The sequence below is a fragment of the Pleuronectes platessa genome, chromosome 6 (genome assembly GCF_947347685.1).
Source record: "Pleuronectes platessa chromosome 6, fPlePla1.1, whole genome shotgun sequence".
NCBI classification, from domain to species: domain Eukaryota; kingdom Metazoa; phylum Chordata; class Actinopteri; order Pleuronectiformes; family Pleuronectidae; genus Pleuronectes; species Pleuronectes platessa.
The window spans coordinates 10,469,849-10,497,209 of NC_070631.1; the positions used below are offsets into that span (position 1 = coordinate 10,469,849).

General features: G+C 42.0%; 2 protein-coding genes and 2 long non-coding RNA genes across 7 annotated transcripts; 2 read left to right on the top strand and 2 right to left on the bottom strand.

Moving 5' to 3' along the window:
- Positions 1-845: 845 nt before the first annotated feature.
- Positions 846-12,371, bottom strand: LOC128442070 (kelch repeat and BTB domain-containing protein 12). Its single transcript, XM_053424264.1, has 10 exons — positions 12,354-12,371; positions 4,227-4,424; positions 3,941-4,122; positions 3,631-3,763; positions 3,014-3,247; positions 2,541-2,896; positions 2,182-2,455; positions 1,603-1,750; positions 1,309-1,506; positions 846-994 (listed from the first exon to the last, which is right to left on the bottom strand). The coding sequence occupies exons 2-10, from the start codon at positions 4,389-4,391 to the stop codon at positions 846-848; spliced, it is 1,839 nt and encodes a 612-aa protein (XP_053280239.1). The 5' UTR covers positions 4,392-4,424; positions 12,354-12,371.
- Positions 9,428-27,171, top strand: LOC128442065 (solute carrier family 26 member 6). The gene is made up of 19 exons (XM_053424258.1): positions 9,428-9,567; positions 19,044-19,183; positions 19,708-19,818; positions 19,944-20,116; positions 20,209-20,373; positions 20,661-20,813; positions 20,988-21,070; positions 21,596-21,743; positions 23,094-23,207; positions 23,311-23,388; positions 23,501-23,596; positions 23,687-23,793; positions 23,921-23,990; positions 25,314-25,406; positions 25,582-25,686; positions 25,801-26,127; positions 26,242-26,296; positions 26,523-26,653; positions 26,786-27,171. The coding sequence occupies exons 1-19, from the start codon at positions 9,428-9,430 to the stop codon at positions 26,810-26,812; spliced, it is 2,316 nt and encodes a 771-aa protein (XP_053280233.1). The 3' UTR covers positions 26,813-27,171.
- LOC128442071 (uncharacterized) lies at positions 11,323-14,022 on the top strand. Of its 4 annotated transcripts, XR_008338798.1 has the most exons (4): positions 11,323-11,382; positions 11,878-11,984; positions 12,604-13,510; positions 13,747-14,022. It is a non-coding gene; the product is annotated as an uncharacterized LOC128442071 (long non-coding RNA). The 4 variants fall into 4 exon arrangements; XR_008338795.1 differs by having other exon boundaries at positions 11,878-13,510; XR_008338797.1 differs by having other exon boundaries at positions 11,883-13,510.
- On the bottom strand, positions 15,190-16,128 carry LOC128442072 (uncharacterized). Its single transcript, XR_008338799.1, has 2 exons — positions 15,702-16,128; positions 15,190-15,465 (listed from the first exon to the last, which is right to left on the bottom strand). It is a non-coding gene; the product is annotated as an uncharacterized LOC128442072 (long non-coding RNA).
- Positions 27,172-27,361: the final 190 nt, after the last annotated feature.

Here is a 27,361-nt window from a genome sequence, read left to right on the forward strand (position 1 = left end):
CAAATAACCTGAAAGTGATTTGATCGAATAAAGTTACACTTATGCAATACATTTGACATACATTTTATAGAAAGTGTATACAACTTTAGAACCTCTACACACTATTTGGGTGGTCGTTTCTTGTGGCGTTAATGTCCTACACCACTTAATCAATCCTAATGCTAAGTTAAAACTCCTTACAATAACCCATTTTTAAAAATGTTGGTAAGTCATGAACTAATGGCCACACTAATGCATCCTTCCTTCAGAGGTCATGGGTTCAAAAAGTAAACAGCATGAGTCATCAGTGCGCCGCAGAGCTAAAGGTCAAAATAAGATAATTTGGAGGGTTCTCCACATACAAGTTAATACACTCAAACAAGTTATCACTCGTATTTTAAGCATAATACAACCATTACCATTAATTAAAACATTAGTAACGATTTATTAAAGCTTTCCAGGTAAAGGCTACTATCTTTTAAAGTGGCACTATACCTGGAGGACCGACCAAAAGACCAGAACAATTACAGAATTTGTTTAAAGGGCCAGTGTGTATGTTTAAGAGACGTCTATTGGTGAGGTTGCAGATTGCAACCAACTGAATCCCCCTCCCCTAATTCGTCTGTTGATATGTAGCAAAACCTTTATTTATAGCTTGAGAAGGGAAATACTTTTGGACATTTACACTAAAGTAAAAAAAAACACTCAACTCAGATTTCATGTTTCTCAATCTACTCGTTGAACGATGTGAAATCCCAGAGTGAAGCTGAGTTTCTATAACACTGTGTGAGATTTAGAAGGCAGAAGTCTATTTCTGACATGTGCAGTCCCCAAACATTGTTCCTCAGAATCAGGAAGGTCATGCATTAGGGCGTGAAGAGGTTTCGAGGATTGAGGTTAGCCACCAGACAGACGTCATAGCTGTCGTGCATGGCTGCTCGTCTTTCCACCACCGTCCACACATTGTCCGCAGGATCCAGTTCCAAAATCTCCTTGGTGATGATCTCATGACGGCCTGCAGTCATGAGAGAGGGTATGTTAGTCATGGTTGACCAAAATCTAATTTCCATAGAGATACTGCCTCATCAGTCAGCTGGTTTTCCCTGGCACTGAAGTAGACCCAACATCTGCCTTGTGTTTGTGGACCAGGAAGGATTTCAGAAAGCAAAGGACATTTTAAACTGATGGCCATGGTTCTTGTTTGCCGTGGGTTCGTTGGGTGGGCACGAATCAGATTGCCTCTCTGGTGCTGCCCTACAGTTAGATGGTGATGCTAGAAACTATGTAAAGAAGCTGCTGGAAGTAATTAACATGCAATCAGTCACTGACCTGCCCCCTTGTAGTATCCACAGAGGTAGAGCTTTCCCTCCACTACTCCTATATTGGTGGCGTTGGTTCGGAGGGAGAGCAGAGTAGTGGGCAGGGCTGGTCCTGCCCTCCATGTGTCTGTATCTGGGCTATAGATCTCCACAGAGCTCAGACAGCAGCGTGATTGTCCGCGGTCTGCTCCATCGCATCCTATGCCACCTGAAGACAACATACACACATTATCTGGCTCCGTTTCTTCTCCTACAGAAAAAAAGAATGGAAGAAATGCACTTGCTGCCTTGCTTGTGGTCTGACCTAATACGTAGATTTCTCCATTGAGGACAGCAGTGCCGCAGCGGTACCTTGAGTACTTCATCCTGGAACACTCGGTCCACCTGTCCTTGCTCGGGTCAAACTGAAACACGCGGTTACTCAACTTGTCAGGGTCGTCGTCCGGCTGATCCTGGGGGAGAAGAAGGCAGCAGATTTCACGAATATATGGAACAATCAGGAAAAAGACAAGAAAATCATCTGAGAAATGAGAACCATGATTTAAGACTATAGGATCATTCTGTTGGTTGTGTTGTAGATTACTGAGATGTTGCAGCCTGTTGTTCAGATCTTTGTACACAGCTATGTATGGAGCAATAAATCTACCAACTATCATCTCATATAACAAATACACTATAACTGATGGTAATGAGAAAGAATCGTCAGTTCACCTTTTGCAGCTGGGCTCCCCCCATTTAAACCCAGTTAGAAAAGGCACAAAAACTGAAATCTCTCGCTTACAGCATCTATTCTGTGCTAACAAAATTGTGTAAAAATATTTTCACCCATAGTCAGAGGGCCTGACTGTAATACTATATGTATTGACCGAGTATTCCTCTATACCTGTGGTGTCCAGCCCCCGAGCACATACAGACGGTCCTTCAGGCTCACGGCGCAGTGGCAGGCCAACGGTAGAGGCAGAGGGGCGAAGCTGAGCCAGCTGCCTCCTCTCTTCAGTGACCACCTCTCCACGCTGTCTGTGATGATGTAGTGATTGTGCATTTTCATCTGACCCCCTATCATGTAAAGTGCGTCGCCGATGAGCCCCAAAGCGTACATGTCCCTGTGTGCTACTGAGCACAGCTCCGCCCAGCTGCTCTCCTCGGAACTATCGTACCTGGAAGACAGATGGAAGGTTCAGATCCGGGTTCTGAATGCAGTGTCACTCCAACATGTGCGTTTCTTACAGATTACACACACACCTGTAGATATCCAACTTCTTCCTCCTGTGTTGGTCGAATGTTTCAATGGCCACCACTATGTTATTGTCCCGTGTCACTGCCCCTGCTGTGATCTGTCCCGTACCTCCACAGGCCCTCAATGGAGAGGGGATGTAGCAAGTTTTTCTAGCATGGGGGGCAAAGCACCAACTGAGGTCAGCAAGTCCTCCGCGACGGGCGGGCACTCCATCCTTATCAACCCCACCCAAACAGAGCAGCAGGTCAGTGGCCTCCATGCCGTAACGAAGAGCCGGACGAGACGGAACCGATGTCTCACAAAGACCTGAGGTCTGGAGAGCATCAATCATCCCAAAGCACTCCGCATCCCGAAGCAATACCTGGAAGAATTATTTATAGCCATTATATTCTGTCAGTTTACTAATCACTTGGAAAATGTGGGTTAAGAGTCTACAATTTTATCACTTGGCCTCTCCCTCCGAATATCCCTTTCTCACTGGGTTTCTCCTCCTGGCTTTGCGGAGGAATCCAGGGTCCACAAGCTCCAGACGGACAAGCCTGAGCAGCTCCGCAGCCTGAGCTTCGCTCTGCGAGTCCCCTCTTCGCCTCTCCATCCAACGCAGCACTAGCTCCAGCACCATCTCCTCCTGTGATATGTTGAGGTCATCTGAACGCAGGAGATCCCCAAGGCTTTGGGCGTCCAGGTCCAGCACTTCGTCTTCTTCACAAACCTATAGAGAGCACAACAAATAAGGGGAAAAACAATTACAATGTCTGAGCTATAGAAATTAACAGAATTGCAACAGAATTGTGCCGAAGGAAAAATTCCCAAAGCGTCTCATCACCTGTGTAACTGTGCATAACAGAGCAGAGGGTTTCTGCCATCTAGTGGCCGCAATAAGTAGCTGAACAACTAAAATATGACTCAATGTTAATAATAAAGAGCATTTTCAAAGAGTTCATCTATTCTGATCCTTTGAAATAGGCCGATTTCAAGGGACCAATATAGGCATATTATAATATATCTAATTTCATAAATCATATTCATATTTTCATATCATTTTACCGCTGTAATTTAAAGATAATTTGACACGAATGCTGCTGAATGCCACACCTGTGCAAAGTGCTGGCAGAGGTATCTTAAGGCGCAGTCAGCCAAACCAGTGGCCCCCAGGTCTCTGGCCCAGTGGTATAGAGCAACACAGTTGGAGGGGTCCATACTGGTTTCCATGTGGCTCTGACACAACCTGAAGCAGTGACAATGAGGGAATAAAATAGGGTCCATAGTTCAAAACATGGGCCACTGCCCTCTGCACTTGACAGTTATAAGGAGGATAACAAGTCTCCTATCTAATCCTATATCCTGTCTATTCAGTTTATTTGGTAATAATCCACATCCTACATCCCAGCCTCGTTTTTTCCACCTGAAGGCTCCGTCCACATGGAGCAGGAAGGCAGCAGCAGCCACTGCCTGGATGTTGTCATTGGAGAGGGGGAGTTCAGCTCGGTACATGTAGCCCAGCAGCAGACCCAGGCTGTTAGCGGGAGTGTCTCTGAGTGGTACCTCTCCTCCCCGGGTCTCTCTCAGACCACATGTGAACATGGCCTGGACACAGCAGATCGACAACAATAATGATGCATGAGAAAAAAGACACAAATTGCAGACAACCACTCAATAAATTTTATCAATTGTGTGCAAGGCCACTTTACCTGGAAGTAAGGGCTGAATGCAGTCAGCACAACCTTGTGGCAAGGAAAGGGAATCCCCTCAGCCAGCAGCACCACGTCTGTGAGCTCCTCAGCGGTTCTCATCCTCTCCAGCTGCCTGAGCAGGACTGAGCCGTGCTCGGCAGGGTCCATCACAGAGGAGTCCATGGGCTCTTGTTCAGGGTGGGAGCCGAGAGAAAGCTTGGAGAAGAGCACCACCAAACATACATAACAGGAAAAGTAAGAGAGACAATCAAGGGGAACTTCTCAACCTGAATAAATCAAATGTCAGTAATGTAAAGAATGTTGCTGCCTCATCATTTGACCATATCAAACTAAATGAAACCTAATTTGAGCTCAAACTACTGTGGTTGGACCTACTTCACAGGCTGCATGTACTGTTACTTTGTTCAGTGAACTTAATCCATGTACGCTCACAAGTCCTTCCTCTTCTTTCCAGCTGGGCTTTAATGGATAACTATAGGGTGCTGTGCTTTGTGCTGTTGATCCCTGTGTGATTGCACAACCTATCAACAACACAATTTTTGTGTATTATTATTATTATTATTACTTTCTGCAAACAGTATTATTTCTATTTAGATTATTTAGATTTTAAAATTTTCTATGTTATGAAAAGTGATTCATAATTTTCTAAGGAGAGAATCTGCATGCATGAATTTCAATTAGAAAAATGAATACTGCATAAAAATATCAGGACCATATAAAATCAAAGCACAGACAACAGGAGGACTATCAAGTGTCTCCCATAATACTTGATGCTCGTACAGACGACTTTTCGACCAGGACTTAAACTGGCTCGGGCCACCGACTCACACACTTTTGCTGAAGATGTCGACACCGTCAGTTGGCGTGCCAAACATACACAGGCCTCTGGACTCCATGCAGACATGCATAGGTAACTCACAGCATGACTTATCTAGCGATAACACAGAGAAAACAGCCATCATACCAGTGTTGTACCGGGCCTGTCCACAGCCAGGATTTGGATGATGTCACTTTTGATGTCTTAAACTGCTCCAGGCGTGTGTGTTTGAATTTGTGTATTATTTGACTTGCAGGTCTGTCTTGTGTTCTAGTTACTGCCTGTGAGTGCGGCAGTGTCATGCTCACTGGTGAAAAGGTTTAAAATAGACCAGCGAGTGCCACTGGTGCTGAGTGGTGTTGTTGGTCAGTTCAGGTTTCCAGAAGTCTCTGAGCAGCAGTGACCATTCAGTGTTTCACTCTCATTCAATCCGCCCTTTTAAAAAACATGCACATTTCTCCAGAACGTGATTAGAATACCAAGTTGGGTATTTCTTCTGAAAGACATGATCTATATTGACATAGCTTGTTGCACTTGAGGATGGTTTGTAATCAGAGCTGGAAGGAAGGACCAGCATGCAGGTGTTGACTTTTTTTTAAGTCCTAAAAAAATCTCATTAAGTTGAACAGGGTCATGAACAGGGATTAGATGTTCTCTGCCCTCCTACATGCTCATGGTGGATAACAAATCTGACCAACACCCTACTCTCAGCAAACATACACATGGACTCAAGGAAATGTGCTGACTGGCATGAATGAAGGAAATATTATGTTACTGTTCACTTGTGCTAAAAACTGAAGTCAAGAACAAATCCACATTTTGAACAAAACACTTGGAACCAATCAAACTTTCCATTTTAAAACAGACAGTATAGTTACAGTGTACTTGAAAGCACGCATCACGGCTATGCTGTTGTTTGCCACCTACTGTGACTCAGCAGCATCATGCACTTTCACTAAACAAAATAAGAAGTCAAACATTCACAACAAGCATTCAGCCGGGGAGGTGTTTCCTGTTATCTTAGGCTAATTGGTTATAACAACGTTCCCATGCACATTTAAGCACACTGCATTACACAACAGCAGCAGATAAACAATCCGTACAGTTGTGAATTTCAGATTAATCAGTGACACCAGGTCGAGTTGTGTGTGTGTGTGTGTTTGTGTGTGTGTGTGTGTGTGTGTGTGTGTGTGTCTGCGTGTTAGAACTTGTCTCCACATGTGAAACGTAATCACCTACATTTGTCAACTGTCCCGCTGCAGGTGTTCTCGTCAGGACCTTTGGCCAAACGTGTGCTTCAGGATGTTCTGGGTCGACGGAGCATGAATGTGAGAGCAGATACAATTTCTTTATCTAAATCTAACACAATACAATACAGAATACACATTTGAAGGCATTTTGCCGAAATTGACCCACTTGATCTTGAACTCTTATTCAGTTTACCATTTGGGGGGGGGGGGGGGGGGGGGCTGGACCTATATGTGTATATGGATCGCTTTAATTTGTTGGATCAAGCTTCCAATGATCAACTCCTAATTTTTGCCTTTTTCTTGATTTGACCACTTTTATATACAGCTCCGGGAATAGTGGTGATGATCAGTTGGTCTTTCTCCTTTATCACCCCTTTCTTCATAGTCATTTGTATAAATATGATATGACTCTTCTGCCATTCCTATAATTTCTGCCCCTTCCCAATTTCATTTATAACTACAATTGAGGGTATTTTTTAGAAAGTGGAAATTGTTATCCCTGACCAGGTTATGAAGTCCCTCACCTCTGCATCCAGGCAGTTAAATGATTGAACTTGTTATTTACCTATTGATAAGATGTGAGCAGCAGCATCCTGTGCTTGAAAGTCTCGCACGGAGTTAAGGTCACATCAATCAAAGATAATGTTTAAGTTTATTGTATTTGTCTTTCTTTGCTCTGCCGTGTTGGTTATCCTGGGCAGAACCAACAAATACGTTTCTTTTTTATTAGACCTTTGGGCTGCTCACTTTCAGCTGGCGTTGTGTCACATTCACACCGAGAGAAACTCTGTGTAAAAATCCCCCTAAATGTCTCTTATGAAACATCGTTCAACCACATGATAAATAAACTGCTGGTTTTATTGTAATGTTGAAAAAGCTGTGGTGAGATTTGAATTTTCCACTCACCTCTGGGAGGAAAACAAAGATGAGACATCTGCAAACAGTTTCACACCGTGCTCACTCTTAGTTTAATCTCTCCCTGTCTTTATCTCACTCTATCGCTGTTAGAAGATTTTTTTTTTCTGTCAAAAAACAAATGCACACAAAACAAAAATATGCACACATTTGATACAATAAAGATGTGGGATCACAATAAATGGAATTATAATTCTTTTAAAACAGGAGTGGGTTCACTAGCCTATATTTCTGTAGGTGCCTGGAAATAATGTGCAGTATAAATAGTATAATAGTATATTAGCTATATTAGTTTAAAAAAAGAGTAGTGGTATGTTGTATCTATTTTCACATTATCTATTTAACTTTGAGCAATTTCCGCCGAACCAACGTGAGTCAGCAGTAACAATTTGAAATAGTTAACTAAAAGTAACAGGGTTTTATGGTTGCAACATGTGGCCTTTGCTACTCCAAATAGAGCCAATGCAAACGTGACAAAAGAAACGGTAAAAACATGGCCAATGACAGGAAAACTAAGTTATTAAAATAAGAGAACTTTGACAACTTAAATAGATAATGTTGAATAGTGTCAGGGGTTAAAAAAAACAATTGTCAAAAAGGTTTGACTTAAGTTTGTGTAAAGCCATATTTACTCTGTTGTAGTGGAAGTTTTTTTAATTATTAAATGGGTGTTTACTACATTTTCGATTAAAATGAAACGCATCCTGTTTTGTATAATCTGTAAATGAGCTGAGATGAGGTGGCGTTGTAGAAGATTCTCTCTGGTTATTCTTCACACATTCACATACGCGAGAATGTTTCCTGGTGCATCCAACACTCATCTACAACAGTTAGTCATTTCAGTGACAAAACAGAAATCCCCTCATGTCAACCACTTGCTCCTCAACATACATTAAATACGGTGAAGCTGATACATCGATGGACATTTCAATGACACAACAGAATCTGAAACATAAACATCTTGTTTCAGATATTTCGACTTGTGTCTTTATTCACAGAGGGCTCAGGTATGAAACTTAATAAGCCGTTTCTATTTAGTAAGGGACAATGTTTTAATTGAACAGGATAAAAACACATAACTGGCCACACAGATTTAATACACAAATTAAATTATATCAGTCGGCCTCCTCATAGTAATCAAGATTAATGACATCCACCAGGGAAGGTGGGTATTTAACCCCTGTCCGTTTGTTTGTTTATCAGCAGGATTACACAATGAGAGAACCATAAAAACTGGTTCAAGAAACAACTCATTAACTTTGGAGCTGATCCAGAAAAGAGATGGTTCCATGACCTTTTTATTGTCACTTTCTTTAACATAGCAAGATAGAGATTTTATTGACATTTTCACAAATTTAATTTATTTAGGGGACGTAGAGCAGATTTAATTGTGGTTTCATAAGGGGTCTGTTGGGCCTTGGTGGAGAAATATGCTCTACTGAGAGTCAGTACAGTTTTTTACTACTTATCATTCTTCTCTTTATTTAAAATTATGGGGCATTAACAGTTACATAATGGGTTTGGTGATTTCCTGCTGACGGTGAAAATATTGTTACTGTAACTCCTGACTGAGGAAGATTGGTCTCCAATAAAGATAAACAGCTGCTTACACACAAACCTAACTTAGAAACAGCGCCATCAGGGAGAGGTGTTTGTGCTTAAAGCGATTATTCACAGACAAATTCAAAGTCACTCATTATCTACTCTCCCCTATGACGATGGAGGGTCGGGTGAAGTGTTTGAGTCCACAAAACACTTTTGGAGTTTCAAGGGTAAATAGTGTTGCCACCAAATCCAATGCGATTGAAGTAAATGGCGACCACTACTTTAAAACTTTAAAAACACAGGAAAAAACACAACATGCCTCCATACTGCTCATGTGGTGTCATCCAAGTGTCCGCGTTTTTGACACGTTTTTGATATACAGATTGGAGTGTCTACCACTTTCTGGCCCTCCAGCTGCAGTCTTCAGCAGGATCATCACAATAAGCTAACACACGTGCATGTACCCTTAAAACATATAACCGCAGGTGTGCCTATGCAGAATTGGGACTAGTGTCAGGACAGGGATAGTCACTCCCACAGGCCAACCAAGGAAACCAGTTCTCTCAATGAGTGAACTGTCCAGTCCATTCAAGATAACCCATGAGCAGAGAGGAGGAGCTGAGACAGACGTCAGCTAAGCTGTGCTGAATCCGCTCAAACAAACCTGGGACATGGAGGAGAAAGGCAGTTCACACGGGGAGTATTTTGTGCAGAGGGAGGTTCTGGATGAGCTGCGTCTGGATGAAGTGGCGCAAAAACGGACGTGGACCGATTCACTGAACCTGGGGGAACGGGTAAAAGAGTCCCTGAGGTAAAAACTAAAAAAAGGACACATGGGGAGAGTGGTGTAACCGGCAACAAATGAGAAAACTGAAAAACCTTGAGACAATGAAACAAACTCACAAGAGTGATATGTTTGTATTTGGCTTTGAAATGTCTATTTATTTTGTGTGTGACTTTGCTTTGCCTCTGGCTTCTCAAAAAGGACTTACAATAATGAAATAGTCATGAACACGTCTGTGTGTGTTCATGGTAATTGTGTTTGTCAACTGTTTTCCCCTCTCAAAGCAAAACAATGATGATTAAAAAAAGCTTTAATCATGTAATGAATGACAATGAGGGAACAAAGTCCATTTACTCAGCTGGAAGCACCAGTCACACATTATATGAGACATATTAACCACTCAAAACTGCGTAGCACATCTCATTTTGCATGTAATGCAATGTATCTGTCATTAGAAGTTAAAAGTAACACATTGCCTTTAAAAGGGCCTGTTGATAAAAACTGCAGAGTTTTTTCATGACAATTTAATCACTAATCAATAATGATTTGCGTTTTTGGGTGCCGAGTTAAAAATCTACTCTTTCACATAAAATCCAGAATTCATAACCATACAAATATAAAATATAGAAATTGCAAAAAATATTTTACATCTAAAGTTTGACAGTATTTGTCTTTTTTCACTGAGACGCTAATTCTCATGTGGGTATGTGCACATACCCACATGGAGGGTTTCTGCTCTTCCAAATCACACTGACTGCAAGTTATTAGTTATTAATAAACGATTTTATTCATTCATCGAATGCATTTAGAAAATCTGCCTGTAGTGATGTAGCAATAATAGAATTACAATTTGTGGAGGACTTATATCATTTCACAAATTTTTACTTATCCTTGAACATTGAAGCCGGAAAGTTCAGAATTCAATGGATAACTCTCCAAGCAGGTTGTGTTTTAGTTAGTTGGTTTGCTTTTGTTCGTTTGTAATCAAGATTACACAAAAATCTCTGAACAGTTAACCACCATACTTAGTGGCCAGACGTGGTATGGGTCAGGGAAGAACCTATACAATGTTGGTGCGTACCCGGATCAGGGGGCAGATCCAGGATAAGAAGTTTTCAACTCTTTCTCCATTTTTCCATTAGAATGTTTCATGGATCATGGTCAAATCAACCCAGTCTCATCAGAAATGTTCAGTGGCAACGTTGGTCCACTTGGAACGACGTTACCATCTCACAATCTGGCCTCTCAGATTGTGAGATGGTAACATTTTGTCAGCCCATTGTTTTGCATTGGCGTGTTCTCACGTCACGTGACTCACAAGCTCCCGTCTGCGGAGAGGAAAACATGGCGGATATTCCTTGTTTTTTCAGATAAAAATATAGTTTTGTAACTTAGTTTGGGCATAAAAATACATTCTGACACCATTTCTAGTGAGAAATGTGCTCTTTGCTTCCACAGTCTTCAGCCAGTTCGTGCTTATGATCAATATTTTAATAGTTATCACGAATGTTTTTATCGTTGCTATGAGGGTTGCTATGACGCTGCCATGCGGAAGACCAGGCCACAGCGTGCTGTTAAAATCACCGTCCCTGCGTGGCGTCGTTCAGTGATCGTGAATGTTATTCACGGTATATAATATTAATATTTGAGGCTAGATTACACCTCTAATGCTAAGGACCCATCGAGCCCGTTCCTCCCGAAGGGGGACCGACTGCGCCACGGACGGACTGGGCGAGCGGAACTGACGTGTGGCTTTTAGTAAACATCCGGTCCTTTAACTTGGGGCTGCGTAATAACCACCGAGCGCTTGGAAGACAAACGATGTCATCTTCCTTCTGTCAGGTGAGTAGTTTATTGTTTTAAAAGATCATTACGATCTAGGTTTACAGTCCGAGTGCTGAGACAGCGGATGCGGAGTGCGTTGATACACACAATGGATGCTATTCTTCAGCTAATACGCCATTGATAGCCACATGCTACAGCCCACGGTAGCCTGTGTTACCTGGGAGGTGAATACATGGTTGCTGAAACCAGTTCAAGACGCTTAGCTCATCATTGAGGGACGCTACAATATAAATATAAACATGAATTTGATTTATGAATGCTTTAGATTAATAAGGAGTGTATTTCTCTACCATTACTCCACAATATCAGGTCAATTTGGTTTAATGTATAGTATGCACTATGACAATAATGTTTTCATGTTATGGAGTTGCGATTCATTTTATAAAACAATTGCTATGTTCTGTTTTTTAATCAAGGAGGATCCAAGTGAAGCTACAGGAGTTTCATTAACGTCAATAACTTGGAACAAACACTTTGTTTTGCTTGATGAAGAGCAGGAAGGGCAGCCTGGAGAGAAAGAGAAGCCGGGTTGAGCCCACTACCATCATCCACGTACCACGAGGAAGATGAGGGAGAGAAATGATCCTACCATTAAAGAGGTACTTTTAAGTTACATACCAGAAACACCAATTTATATAATGTGCCACATATACATTTTTATTAAATCCCCAAAGTACGCTTGCTGACATACAAGTTAATATCACACTGAAAGAATTTTGATCAATCATGCTTCCCTGCTGTGATTGTTTAACTGGGAAAACAACTTTTTCCACAGGAAGGCAAGTAAATTTAAGGAATACATTTGCAAAGTTTTCCTCTGTTATGTATAATGATGACCCCCATCAAACATAATGTTAGCAATCTTTACACCTTTTAATTTATACTGATTATTTCTGTCTACATGTGTGAATTTGCCTTCATTAGTTTCAGAAAAGAGCGATGATGTATCGGTCAGTGGGCGGCAGCACGAGACTCCGCAAACTAGTCTGTAAGCAAAGCAGACGAAGGCATCAAGGTTGCGGCCTGCCATCATTGTTATTTTGCTTAAGGGACTGAATATGTTTCATGTAGAAATATTAGCATTTCCCTTATATCTACCAAAACTGCTTGTTTCACAGACTGCAGTTTTGTTTTGATCCGATGTGGTGTGCAAATACAACCGTATCTGCAATGGGTTGTGGGGCATTAACATTTGTAACTCTAATTTTGTTTTGACAGACTGTGAAAAGAACGTAGAGAACATCACCACTCTACAGGAAGACACAGTCCAGTAATGGGTGTCAGAAGTTCAGTAGTGAACGACGGGTACTGTGGAAAAATGTGTGTCATTGTTGTACAATGTCCTTTGACTCTGTTTACACAAGGTTAACACAAAAAGGTTTGATTGTAAACTGATATTGGTATGAATTCATGTTATTCTCCTCTTCACAAGAAACAAACAATCCAAATTACCTGCAGAACGCCCTTGATGGACGCTTCAGGAGCATTGTCAGACTGGTGAGACAGCAAGGTGCCAACTTTAATGCCAATTTATTTGTGTAACATTCTGTGACCAAATGTATAGATAACTTTTTGTAGATTGTAAAAATAAATAACCCATTTATTACAAAAAAACTACACTAGAATTACCGCACTGCGTTGTATGACTCCGCTAACCAGCGCAGTGTCCGTCTACATATTTCTACATATTTTCTCTCGTATAAATGACACTGTGTCTCTTGACAACTGAAACCATAAGATGAGGTCAGTGTGGCCTTGACCTTTTGACTTTAACACAAATACACAGTTAGACAATCCGAAAACATACAGTTATGCCAAAATATATTTGGTTTCACATTCTAGATGGCATAAGCAGAGACATCAACTCAGGAAAAATATTTCTGTAGAAAAGAAAGCCCTGTACGTGTGTACGTATGTATACATACACACGTACAAACGCACTATTGAGACGTTTTGTTTTTTATCATATATTCTCAGGAAGGACTGATGCATTTACTGAGACGGGACGTGAGGGCCTACTCTGCGTGCTCAGAGTTCAAGCCCAGCAGGCTGCAGCGGGCCTGACATATTCCGGAACAGCAGCACAGTCTTTGGATGACTGCTCTGAAGATGAAAACATGGCGAGGTACTTCTCCACTGATGAAGAACTGTGAGGGCTGTGATTAGCTACACTCTCTTGCTACAAGGCTACTCTTGCTACTCCCTGGCAGCCTTAGGAAGGCATTAGCTTGCTGTTGGGTAGCTGTTAGCTTCAGCATTTTTAGTTTTTAGCGGCCTGTCTGACGTTTATGTTTAAAACAAAAAAATCAGAGGGAACCATCTTCATAATTTAACACTATGGTTTGTTTGTGTGTCCTTCAGTTCTTCTCAAGAGAAGCAGTACAGGTGTGCCTCAGCTCCACGGTCCCTCCTGCAGCCTCCGCTCCTGATGCTAACCTCATGTCTCCATCACACCAAGCAGCAGACCTGGATTGACAGACCTTTCTCCAGAGCTGCCCCCTCCCTCTGAAACCCCCCTCTCCAAAACACTATTTGTGGCGTTTTTAAAGTCTTATTTGCATGAGAATTGTTGATCATAACATTTCAAGCAGATGCCTTAATGTAATGTTTGTGCACAATAAATGACATTGTTCATAACATATTGGTATTTCCTTGCACTTCTACACCATGATATTGTCAGATAAGATGCTGATTACATTAAAGCAGTGAATGCTCTGCTTTAAGCAACATAAACACACAATGATCCAATGGATCTGAAGTAGAATGGGCACATTACATTCTGTAGAGAATGCCTCAGTAATTGAAGTCAGAAAATAACTTTCTTTATCTGAGGTTCCAGTCATTTATAGTCACAGCAAAGCACACAGGTCTGGTTGTCTAGGGACACCCATATCATATTGTTTAAGATGTGTAACATCAAGTTTGTGTATCAGTGCAAAATACATACCGTCATTAGTCAAGAGTTCACTCTCTTGTTTAGACTAAATTTAGGTGACCCAGATGTTTCACAATGCATCTGATAAGGTCTTATGAGAAACATTCTTAACATTAAAGAAATGAACACAGAGGATAGCAATAGATGTTTGACTCAAATCACTAGCTGGTAATCAGCAGCCTGACTTATTCAAACACATTAATACTACAATGAATGAGGCAGGGGTTATCTATCAGAAATAATTTCTGGGACATTAATTTAAAAGATCTCCAGTATAAGCAAATGTGTTTTAAAATTGGTTTACATCCAAGTGTGAGGCTGTCCCATCACATGGATTTAAGACATATATATTGTTTGTATGAGCTGTCCCTCAGTTAAGTACTTGCACTTCTTGAAAAGCTCGATATAAATAAGATGTATTATTGTTTATACATTGCTTTATACATGTTTTCCTAAAAGTCACTGTAGATACAGAAACAACAGTATGGTTCAGTTGACAGTGAGTGGAATGTGAAGGTAATTTCAATGAGCTCAAGAGAAACCTAATGTGACGATATAGTTGATTTCTGATCCAATTTTAAAACACATTTGCTTATACTGGAGATCTTTTAAATAAATGTCCCAGAAATGATTTCTGACCTGTGTGCTTTGCTGTGACTATAAATGACTGGAACCTCAGATAAAGAAAGTTATTTTCTGACTTCAATTACTGAGGCATTCTCTACAGAATGAAATGTGCCCATTCTACTTCAGATCCATTGGATCATTGTGTGTTTATGTTGCTTAAAGCAGAGCATTCACTGCTTTAATGTAATCAGCATCTTATCTGACAATATCATGGTGTAGAAGTGCAAGGAAATACCAATATGTTATGAACAATGTCATTTATTGTGCACAAACATTACATTAAGGCATCTGCTGGAAATGTTATGATCAACAATTCTCATGCAAATAAGACTTTAAAAACGCCACAAATAGTGTTTTGGAGAGGGGGGTTTCAGAGGGAGGGGGCAGCTCTGGAGAAAGGTCTGTCAATCCAGGTCTGCTGCTTGGTGTGATGGAGACATGAGGTTAGCATCAGGAGCGGAGGCTGCAGGAGGGACCGTGGAGCTGAGGCACACCTGTACTGCTTCTCTTGAGAAGAACTGAAGGACACACAAACAAACCATAGTGTTAAATTATGAAGATGGTTCCCTCTGATTTTTTTGTTTTAAACATAAACGTCAGACAGGCCGCTAAAAACTAAAAATGCTGAAGCTAACAGCTACCCAACAGCAAGCTAATGCCTTCCTAAGGCTGCCAGGGAGTAGCAAGAGTAGCCTTGTAGCAAGAGAGTGTAGCTAATCACAGCCCTCACAGTTCTTCATCACTGGAGAAGTACCTCGCCATGTTTTCATCTTCAGAGGAGTCATCCAAAGACTGTGCTGCTGTTCCGGAATATGTCAGGCCCACTGCAGCCTGCTGGGCTTGAACTCTGAGCATGCAGAGTAGGCCCTCACGTCCCGTCTCAGTAAATGCATCAGTCCTTCCTGAGAATATATGATAAAAAACAAAACGTCTCAATAGTGCGTTTGTACGTGTGTATGTATACATACGTACACACGTACAGGGCTTTCTTTTCTACAGAAATATTTTTCCTGAGTTGATGTCTCTGCTTATGCCATCTAGAATGTGAAACCAAATATATTTTGGCATAACTGTATGTTTTCGGATTGTCTAACTGTGTATTTGTGTTAAAGTCAAAAGGTCAAGGCCACACTGACCTCATCTTATGGTTTCAGTTGTCAAGAGACACAGTGTCATTTATACGAGAGAAAATATGTATAAATATGTAGACGGACACTGCGCTGGTTAGCGGAGTCATACAACGTAGTGCGGTAATTCTAGTGTAGTTTTTTTGTAATAAATGGGTTATTTATTTTTACAATCTACAAAAAGTTATCTATACATTTGGTCACAGAATGTTACACAAATAAATTGGCATTAAAGTTGGCACCTTGCTGTCTCACCAGTCTGACAATGCTCCTGAAGCGTCCATCAAGGGCGTTCTGCAGGTAATTTGGATTGTTTGTTTCTTGTGAAGAGGAGAATAACATGAATTCATACCAATATCAGTTTACAATCAAACCTTTTTGTGTTAACCTTGTGTAAACAGAGTCAAAGGACATTGTACAACAATGACACACATTTTTCCACAGTACCCGTCGTTCACTACTGAACTTCTGACACCCATTACTGGACTGTGTCTTCCTGTAGAGTGGTGATGTTCTCTACGTTCTTTTCACAGTCTGTCAAAACAAAATTAGAGTTACAAATGTTAATGCCCCACAACCCATTGCAGATACGGTTGTATTTGCACACCACATCGGATCAAAACAAAACTGCAGTCTGTGAAACAAGCAGTTTTGGTAGATATAAGGGAAATGCTAATATTTCTACATGAAACATATTCAGTCCCTTAAGCAAAATAACAATGATGGCAGGCCGCAACCTTGATGCCTTCGTCTGCTTTGCTTACAGACTAGTTTGCGGAGTCTCGTGCTGCCGCCCACTGACCGATACATCATCGCTCTTTTCTGAAACTAATGAAGGCAAATTCACACATGTAGACAGAAATAATCAGTATAAATTAAAAGGTGTAAAGATTGCTAACATTATGTTTGATGGGGGTCATCATTATACATAACAGAGGAAAACTTTGCAAATGTATTCCTTAAATTTACTTGCCTTCCTGTGGAAAAAGTTGTTTTCCCAGTTAAACAATCACAGCAGGGAAGCATGATTGATCAAAATTCTTTCAGTGTGATATTAACTTGTATGTCAGCAAGCGTACTTTGGGGATTTAATAAAAATGTATATGTGGCACATTATATAAATTGGTGTTTCTGGTATGTATCTTAAAAGTACCTCTTTAATGGTAGGATCATTTCTCTCCCTCATCTTCCTCGTGGTACGTGGATGATGGTAGTGGGCTCAACCCGGCTTCTCTTTCTCTCCAGGCTGCCCTTCCTGCTCTTCATCAAGCAAAACAAAGTGTTCGTTCCAAGTTATTGACGTTAATGAAACTCCTGTAGCTTCACTTGGATCCTCCTTGATTAAAAAACAGAACATAGCAATTGTTTTATAAAATGAATCGCAACTCCATAACATGAAAACATTATTGTCATAGTGCATACTATACATTAAACTAAATTGACCTAATATTGTGGAGTAATGGTAGAGAAATACACTCCTTATTAATCTAAAGCATTCATAAATCAAATTCATGTTTATATTTATATTGTAGCGTCCCTCAATGATGAGCTAAGCGTCTTGAACTGGTTTCAGCAACCATGTATTCACCTCCCAGGTAGCACAGGCTACCGTGGGCTGTAGCATGTGGCTATCAATGGCGTATTAGCTGAAGAATAGCATCCATTGTGTGTATCAACGGACTCCGCATCCGCTGTCTCAGCACTCGGACTGTAAACCTAGATCGTAATGATCTTTTAAAACAATAAACTACTCACTTGACAGAAGGAAGATGACATCGTTTGTCTTCCAAGCGCTCGGTGGTTATTACGCAGCCCCGAGTTAAAGGACCGGATGTTTACTAAAAGCCACACGTCAGTTCCGCTCGCCCAGTCCGTCCGTGGCGCAGTCGGTCCCCCTTCGGGAGGAACGGGCTCGATGGGTCCTTAGCATTAGAGGTGTAATCTAGCCTCAAATATTAATATTATATACCGTGAATAACATTCACGATCACTGAACGACGCCACGCAGGGACGGTGATTTTAACAGCACGCTGTGGCCTGGTCTTCCGCATGGCAGCGTCATAGCAACCCTCATAGCAACGATAAAAACATTCGTGATAACTATTAAAATATTGATCATAAGCACGAACTGGCTGAAGACTGTGGAAGCAAAGAGCACATTTCTCGCTAGAAATGGTGTCAGAATGTATTTTTATGCCCAAACTAAGTTACAAAACTATATTTTTATCTGAAAAAACAAGGAATATCCGCCATGTTTTCCTCTCCGCAGACGGGAGCTTGTGAGTCACGTGACGTGAGAACACGCCAATGCAAAACAATGGGCTGACAAAATGTTACCATCTCACAATCTGAGAGGCCAGATTGTGAGATGGTAACGTCGTTCCAAGTGGACCAACGTTGCCACTGAACGTTTTCTGATGAAACTGGGTTGGGTCAAATATATCAGGCATATGGGGGGAAAGGGAACTGATATCTATGAGTAGGTGAGATGTAGTGCAGATTGATTGAATTGAAAGGTTCAGTGTGTAGAATTTTGGGACATCTAGTGGTGAAGTTGCATGTTGCAGCTGATAACCTCTCACCTCACCTTCCCCTTCCAAACATGAAAGAGAACCTGTGGTAGCCTTCAGTTGTCATAAAAACTCAAAAGGTGTTTAGTTTGTCCGGTTTGGACGACTGTTAAAAACATGGCGGCCTGCGTAGAGAGGACCCGCTCCTAATGTAAATATAAAGTGTTTAAATATAAAGGGCTTATTCGGGGGTAAAGAAAAAAAACAATTCATACAATTTAGATGATTACAGACTAATGAAAACCTCACAAGGATTATTTTATATTCACTTTTTTCAAATGGATCCCTTTCACCTGAATCTTACACTGAAGTTTAAGGAGCTTGTTGGGACATGCAGGTTCTAAATGGGAAATTACTTGTGTGTGTCAGCAAAATGAACGTTATCCATTTCTGTTGCAGATGTTCGGTGCCCAGGTTGAAGCAGACAGTGGTGAGCTGGGTGCCTGTTCTGGGCTGGCTGCCTAAATACTCCATCAGAGAAAATGCAATTGGAGACTTGATCGCTGGCTGCAGTGTTGGCATCATGCATCTGCCGCAGGGTATGCCACTCTCATACCGATAAAGCAAGGCTGCTTCAAGTCTTTGTGCTAAGTTATACTAAACACCTCCTTGCTGTACCTTCATATTTAATGGACACAAGAGTGGTAATGGTATCAAAACTCTGATCTCAGCAATTAAAGCAAAAATGTGTTTCCAATAATACCAAAGAACTCGTTGAAAAGCAAAAATATGCTGTGTATGCATATTATGCATATTCTACCTAGTCCACAATATCAGTGCTGTAAATGCTATTCCATTGTAATTAAAGATAATCTCTCAATATATTTATTTAATATTTTTTATATATTCTTGAGGTGCCATAACCCCCCATATAGGAGTGGATGATGCTATTTGGTACTGAAAATCAATGTTTGTTATGTGTGTAATGTCAATGTGCGACCATGTGTTTTGTACACAGCACAAAAACAGCCCCAATATAGCCACCTTAGCTAACATCACATTTGTTTTACATAAGGTAGTGGGCTTTTTCTTTATATATTTTTATGTTGTTTTTTTTTACCAGGTATGGCGTATGCTCTTCTGGCTTCCCTACCCCCTGTGATTGGCCTGTATACTTCTCTATTCCCGGTGCTGGTCTACTTCATCTTTGGCACCTCCAGACACCTCTCCATAGGTGAGAAAGACTGTCTATGGCCTCTTGTCATTAAGACTAAAATACACATAACAAAGTGAGTTCCCTATGGATAAAAGGATCTGGTTGATGCCTCTGTGTGAATCGACATGCTTTTGAATTTCCAGGTACGTTTGCGGTGATGAGCATCGTGATCGGGGGTGTGACAGAAAGGCTGGCACCCGACAGTGACTTTATCGTAAACGGCACCAACGGTTCACAGTTTCACAATTTTGAAGCTCGGGATGCCTTGAGGGTAAAGGTAGCGTGTTCCCTCACAGTCTTGACAGGGATCTTTCAGGTGTGTTTCTGTCCTTTTCAACCAAACAACCCTTTTATTTCATATTTCACTGCTCTTTATTTACCCTCTCTCTTTCTGTTCCCTGTCTTAAGATCCTGTTTTTTGTGGTGAGGTTTGGCTTCGTGGTCACGTACCTGTCCGAGCCGCTGATCCGTGGCTACACTACAGGGTCAGCGTGTCATGTGTGTGTCTCACAGCTCAAGTACCTGTTTGGAGTCACACCATCACGATTCACAGGTCCCCTCTCCCTTATCTATGTGAGTATGTCAGGCACAATGAAACTACAATATGGAAACACACAAGGTAGTTGATAGTTTGGTAAATCTTACCTTGTCTTATTTTATTTAGACCATTAGGAGTGTTGATTCAACAACACCTAACTTGATTTTTTTGCATAAACCTGACCTCAGTGTTGTTGTTTCGTCTCGTGTGACCAGAGACAGGCCAGAGGGCAGAGCAAGATTTAAACACCAGGTTCATTGACTTGTTTTCCAACATTCTCCCTCTCCTCCATCCTTCTCTCCTCCGCTCTTTTTGCTCGTAGACTGTGGTGGATATTTGCCGAATGCTGCCTGAGACCCAGGTGCCGGAGCTGGTGGTCAGCCTGGTGTCGCTCACTGTTCTCATTGTGGCCAAAGAAATCAATGACTGTTACAAACAGAAGCTGCCGATGCCCATCCCTGTGGAACTGATAGTTGTGAGTCTGTCAGTCCCTTTCGTCACTCATACAGCAGGTGCATTCGGGTAATCGTCCAGCAGGGGGCACACTGACCACAGTTGACCTAGCTCTCCACGTGCTGCAGCCTGTGTGTTCAAACTGAAGAGTTACTCCACACGTTGAAGCAGCATTGCCTTTGTCTTTTCTCAACAGATCATAGCAGCAACAATCATCACCCACTTCTGCAGACTTGAGACTAAATACAAGCTTGATGTTGTTGGGCCGATTCCCAGTGGGTGAGCTCATGTGTGTGTCTGCAATGAGTTTGTGTGGATAAAACAGAAAGAGGAAGTGAAAGTAGGGGTGAGACTGAGGTCAGCTGTTTGAACAAAACTGTTTACAAGAAAGAGCAGCACCAGATTTTCTGATTGTCTGATATGTAGAGTTGTTTATGAGACAAACAGGGTCACAGATTGTGGATTCCTGGTGGAATAGACCATTAGTGAGATTGCTTTGTCATATTCATGGAAATGAACTTTCAAACAAATATTTAAATGTTTCTCAGTGATTGAAAAGGTTAATGAGTTTGCCAGCTTCAGCTTGTTCATGTAGCAATAACAGGAGGCTACAACCTGCAGCTAGTGCTAAACCAATAGTCAGGAAAAGGTCACACGTGAAGTGTTACAAGAAAACTCTAAGTTAAAACTATTTGAATGTCACGGTGTTGGAACAGCCTCAGGGAAAATGTCACATTCCGTATGATCTGATTTGACCCTACACTGATACAAACTCCAACCATTCACCCTTTCCTCGTGCTCCAGGCTCCAGGCCCCTCAAGTTCCAGATACCTCTTTTTTCTCCGAGATGATAGGCGATGCCTTCACCGTGGCCATCGTGGGCTACGCCATCAACATTTCCCTCGGCAAAACGTTTGGCCTTAAACATGGCTATAAGGTGGACAGCAACCAGGTGAGGGATAAGACACACTGTGGTTCTCACAAGCAGCTGTGAGAGTCTGTGTCCCTGCTCCCGTCTGACTCTCTGCTAGCAGGGGAGAGCCAAACCTCAACTTAATATTAGACTTAACTCTATGCTGTCACTATGCATCATGTTATCCTGGATCAACAGCACACACACAGTTACCTAAAGACATTATTATGTAACAATTCTTCATGAAAATGTAAAAGAAACAACAACTAGACCTATGTTATATATTCAGTTTACTTGTGTACTTATTTATTATTTACAAATGTATGATCAATTGACAGGAATTGTCAATGATATGGTGGTTATTACTAAAATGCATATAACCTTTGCAACTAATAAAAGTTAAAACACAATATACAATGATCACATGCACCGAGGCTTTTCATTTACAAAGTGTGTCATCCAGGTCTCACACACCTCACAGTGGAATAGCCATGGATATACACTTGGAGTGACTTGGCATAAATCTGACATATGTAAACACGTTTGTTTGAGACACAGAAGTAGAAATTGGATCGTGGACTCTACAGAAATAGGTTTATCATCCCCATCAGTCACGGGGATGCAAGTACTTTCTCTTCTCTCTTCTCTGACAATTTATTCTTTATGCCCCAACCTGCTTCCTATTTGCTTGCACAGCATGACATGCCTTCACTTCACTGAATGATTAATGTTCCCCTAAAAATACATGCACAGAGCAGCCAAACCCCCCCCCCCCCCCCATACCTTTAGCTCTTACATTACATTACATTACATGTCATTTAGCTGACGCTTTTGTCCAAAGCGACTTACATTTTTAGTACACTCAACATTTATGAGGGGCCATTTAGGGGTTCAGTATCTTGCCAAGTACACTTTGGCATGCAGATGGGGAAGAGTGGGGATTTAACCATCAACCTTCATGTTGGAGAACGCCCACTCTACCCCCTTGGCCACACCGCCTCTTATTATTGTCTGCAACACATGGACTTACAGTACACACACTTGCGGAGGCATGTGCCTGGGATCATTGTGCTCCAAAGAGAGGGATGGGTTGGGAGCACTCACAGTCTCTAAGAGCCCGCCTGCTGAATCATTAATGCCCAACAAGCTTTGTGCAATGAAGTGTCTCTTAAATATTCACAGCATTGCTCTCAGGGTGTCGGTCATGTGTTGAGAATTGCTATAATACAACAGTAGATTAATATTATTGACCCCCGGGTCACAGACTCCAGACACTAAAGGTCTTGATGTTAATATCAGCTAATTTTAGGATTAATATTATTAGCTTAATAAACATGCGTGTTACTACTTCAAACTGTACCTGTCTGTTTGTTTCTTTTTTAATTCCAGGAGCTGGTTGCTCTGGGTCTCAGTAACACTATTGGCAGCTTCTTTCAGTGTTACTCTGTGACCTGCTCGCTGTCTCGCAGCCTCATCCAGGAAAGCACGGGGGGCAAGACACAAGTAAACACGTGTACACAAACATGCACAGAAAGCACAATGCACCTATGACCAACCGGAGACCAGTGACTGTACAATAAAATTGTGTGTGTGTGTGTTTTGTCAGGTTGCGGGAGTGGTTTCATCCATCATTGTGCTGATCACAGTTTTGAAAATTGGTGCTCTCTTTGAAGATCTCCCCAAGGTAACACTCTCCTATGCACCATTTCTTGCTAATGATCGCCATCTCTCCTGGCATACAATTTAATAACCAATAAGCTTGTGTGGTTGTATGTGTGTCTGTGTTTGCTCCTCAGGCTATTTTAGCCACAATAGTGTTTGCGAACTTGAAAGGGATGTTTAAGCAGTTCATGGATGTGCCGATGCTTTGGAGGACCAACAAGGTGGACCTGGTACGACTAAATCCAGCCCAGTTAAAAACTGAATGTTACTGCGTCACTATTTTGACCCCATTGACTCTCAGTGTTTATACTGCCCTCTAGCTGGTGTGGCTGGTAACATTAATAAGCACCATCCTGCTCAACCTGGACCTGGGTCTGGCTGTCTCCATTGGCTTTTCCATGCTCACTTTCATCTTCAGAACACAACGGTAACTATGCGTCACTGATTATTAATTATTGACGTGCATGCAGCCATGCTGGGATAATCCTCATGTGAATTTTCTTCGAGCTTCAGGGGATTTGTTTCTCTAATTTTGCCACTTCAATACCTTTCAGACCCCGTTACTCCATCTTGGGCCACGTGCCAGGCACTGACTTGTATCTAGACACAGATGCCTACGGGGGGGTAAGAATCTTTCAGTGCTAAGTACCTTTTGCTTCAATAGAGAGATAAAGGGCCAGGTCACTAAACTTCAACAGTCACATTTTCTTATTAATCTCTTGTGTTCTGTAGCCATGACATGAGCTTTGGTTTTTGTTCATTTATTTATTCTATTCTTTCTCGTCCTGTTCCTTAAAATGGTGCCTGCATATCTGGCAGGGCCCTCATTAATATTCTACAGAGTTCTCTGGCAGGTTCAGTTCTCCTCAGTAGAAAGTAATTTGATATATTGGCCTTGCTCAAACCATTATTCTGAGAAAGTCAGGTTCGGTCCCCCTCTTTGGTCCAGACTAAAAGATAACAACAACTGTCAAGAAATGTTTTACAGACATCCACAGAGGGCACAAAGGATAAATACTAATGAATTCTCCATAGTTGAAGTCTTAAAATGAAAGGTCTCCGTTACTAAAGGACAAACTGTCATAGTTAGTCCCAGTCAGAATGAATTGAAATGTGAGCCCTTAAAATTTCATTTAATAACATCCAAAATAAACATTTGTACAATAGTTTATGACAAAAATACAGTTCTTCCCATTGGCTCAGCTGTGCTCTGTGTTTAGAGCAAACTAGCAAATGTTACCACCATAGAGTGGGTATAAAGCTCTACTTGCACCCTCTATTCTGAAATGCCGCCATCTTGCACTTTTGGAGCCAGAATTTGCCCAGTAGCGATCAGGGGATGAAGTTAGCGAGGTTAGCATCAAATAACCAAACTTATCAGAAACATGAACACTTGAACAGACATAAGTCTGTAAAAAAAACTACCTAAAATGACAAAAATAAACATATTTGACATACACTTCGACTTTTTAGTTTCACCCATGACCCTTTCGTCAGCACGGGAGAAGTGGGGTTTATGACCTATACTGCAGTCAGCCACTGGGTGGCGCGCGAGACATTTCGTAAACATACAGCTGCTAAACATTATCATGTTATTTGGCATGTTAACCTCCTTATGTTAGCATGCTGTGGACATGCACAGAGCTGTTACCTTTTCTGTAGACTCACATAGTATGTTTCAGATGTAGTTTTTCCGGATGCGTACATTTCAGTGATTAGGCAAACAAAAGCAAAAACATCAGAGATACTGGATACTAAATTTACAAATATTTTTCAGGAATTTGGTTGAACCGTCCCTTTTAGATGAGCACTGTTGATAGTTAGATCATCACTGGTAGTAAAGCCTCATTTCGACAAACAACCACCTGGGGGAGGTGGAAATTGCCAATGAGAGCACAACCAGGTGTGATGTTCTGAACTCTTCTACCTCATGATGTCTCCCCGCAGACTGAAGAGATTCCAGGAATAAAAATCTTCCGCTCATCTACGACTATCTGCTACACAAATGCTGAGATGTACTTGGAGGCCCTGCAAGCGAAGGTTAGTGTGTGAGGCTCCATGAATGTTGGTGGCTGTTTGTGTGCTGCTGTGCGTTTGATTACAAGATGTAAATCCTTGTCCCATCTACGGCACCTTTAATTGCTTTCATTATCCCGCCCACTCATCTCACCCTCTCTTTCCTCTCTTTAATGTGGTGCCCGGGCTTTTTGTGCAGAGTGGAATTGAAATCAGTAAGTTGCTGGGGGCCAAGAAGAAGCGAGACGCGACGCTGAAGCCTAAAAAGGAGAAAGCGAAAGCGAAAACGGAGGAAAAGACACAAGTACAATACAAATAACATGTTCAGGGACACCTTCATTCATCTGAAATGAAAGCAAAAGCTTATAAAAATCCATCTGATGTGTTCTCTAATTGTTGTTCCCTCTTTTCAACCTAGCAGAAGCAAAAAGCGGTCAGAGACATGTCCATTCTCGCCATCTCTTTGACGGAGTTGACTGAGGACAAAGTCTCTGCAGGACTGAGTCAGGGGAACAGTGCAGACGTAACCTCTACAAATGGCCTCAGTAAAGGACAAGTAAACTCGGCTTACCAACATGACTCAGATTTAGACACGGGTTGCCACGGTGATGAAAACATCTACCAGGAGCCGCACCATGGTGATGAGGAGAAGGAGGGGACCTGCGGATCAGATGTCCACAGCATCATCTTGGACATATCGTCAACCGGCTTTGTGGACACAGTCACTACAAATACATTGAAAAATGTGTGTTTTTGTTTGTCGGTGGTGACGTGATCTGATACTTTGTTTGGAATGGGCGCACACAGGTTCAACTTGAGACAGAAGACAAACAAAGTAATGTCTGTCTTTTTCTCCCAGATTTTCAGGGACTTCGGGGAGATTAATATAAACATTTATCTCGCGGGATGCCAAGGTGAGTGGCACACCAGACAAAACAGAGACAAAGTTAAGGACCCTAATGCAGGGTCAAATCACTGGAGCTCTAGATACTGAATGCGTCAAGGTCTCAGCCTCAGTGGCGCCACATTGTTCCTTGCCTGACATGTCACTCAAACATAAATATTTATCTCTACAATCATAAAAATGCTTTCCCATCTCATGGTCTCTCACTGTCACGCCTGCTTTTCTCCTCTGTGTAGCCTGTGTTGTGGAGCAGCTGGACACTGCAGGTTTCTTCTCAGAGTCCATCCCGAAGAGCAGGTTGTTTGTCACAGTCCATGATGCCGTGCTGCACATTCTCAAGAAACTGGGGCTGAGAGACTTTGTACTTGTACGTTCATCGGCGTGAATGTTCATTAACGCTTCTTAGATCCTTCAGCTTCACTCAATTATTATTGCCGGCTCCTATTCTGAAATGCCCCCTCGTCCTAGCCTTGAATCTTCCTCGTCTTTTTTCCCCCAGGACGTTCCCTGCAGCACCCCGATGTAACCAACAGGGGTCAGACTGTTCCAACTCTCGCCATCCTCCCCCTCCTCCGCTGTGGTCCGCTCCTCACTATTGGTCGTCACTGTCTCCTCCCCCTTCAGTGGGGGAGAATGCACCACCTTGACATGGCGGCCGGTTGCCATGGAAATCCAGGGAGCCGTTACTGTGGCAACGGGCTTTTTATGATATCGCTTAATGAGATCAGCAGCAATACGTCATCGTAGCTCTATCTTTCTCTCTCTCTCTCTCTCCCTCTCTCTCACTGTGTGGTCCCTCCACAGAGGAGGGGCGGGGGATGAGTGGGAGAATGTAACAGACGAATAAGAGTCTGTATTTATAGCCGGTGTGAGAGAGTGAGTGAAAGGTTGACTGGGGGGGGGGGGGGGGGGGGGGGACACACTCATATTTGAGAGGTGTTGTTGTGAACAGACGCACTACGATGTGTGTGCATGTGTCAGTCTGTCAGTGCGCTGTGTGGGTTTTCTGGGATCTATGCAGTTGGCCCTCATGTTCTGTTTGTATAGGGAAACCCACGTGTCATCTCACACAAAT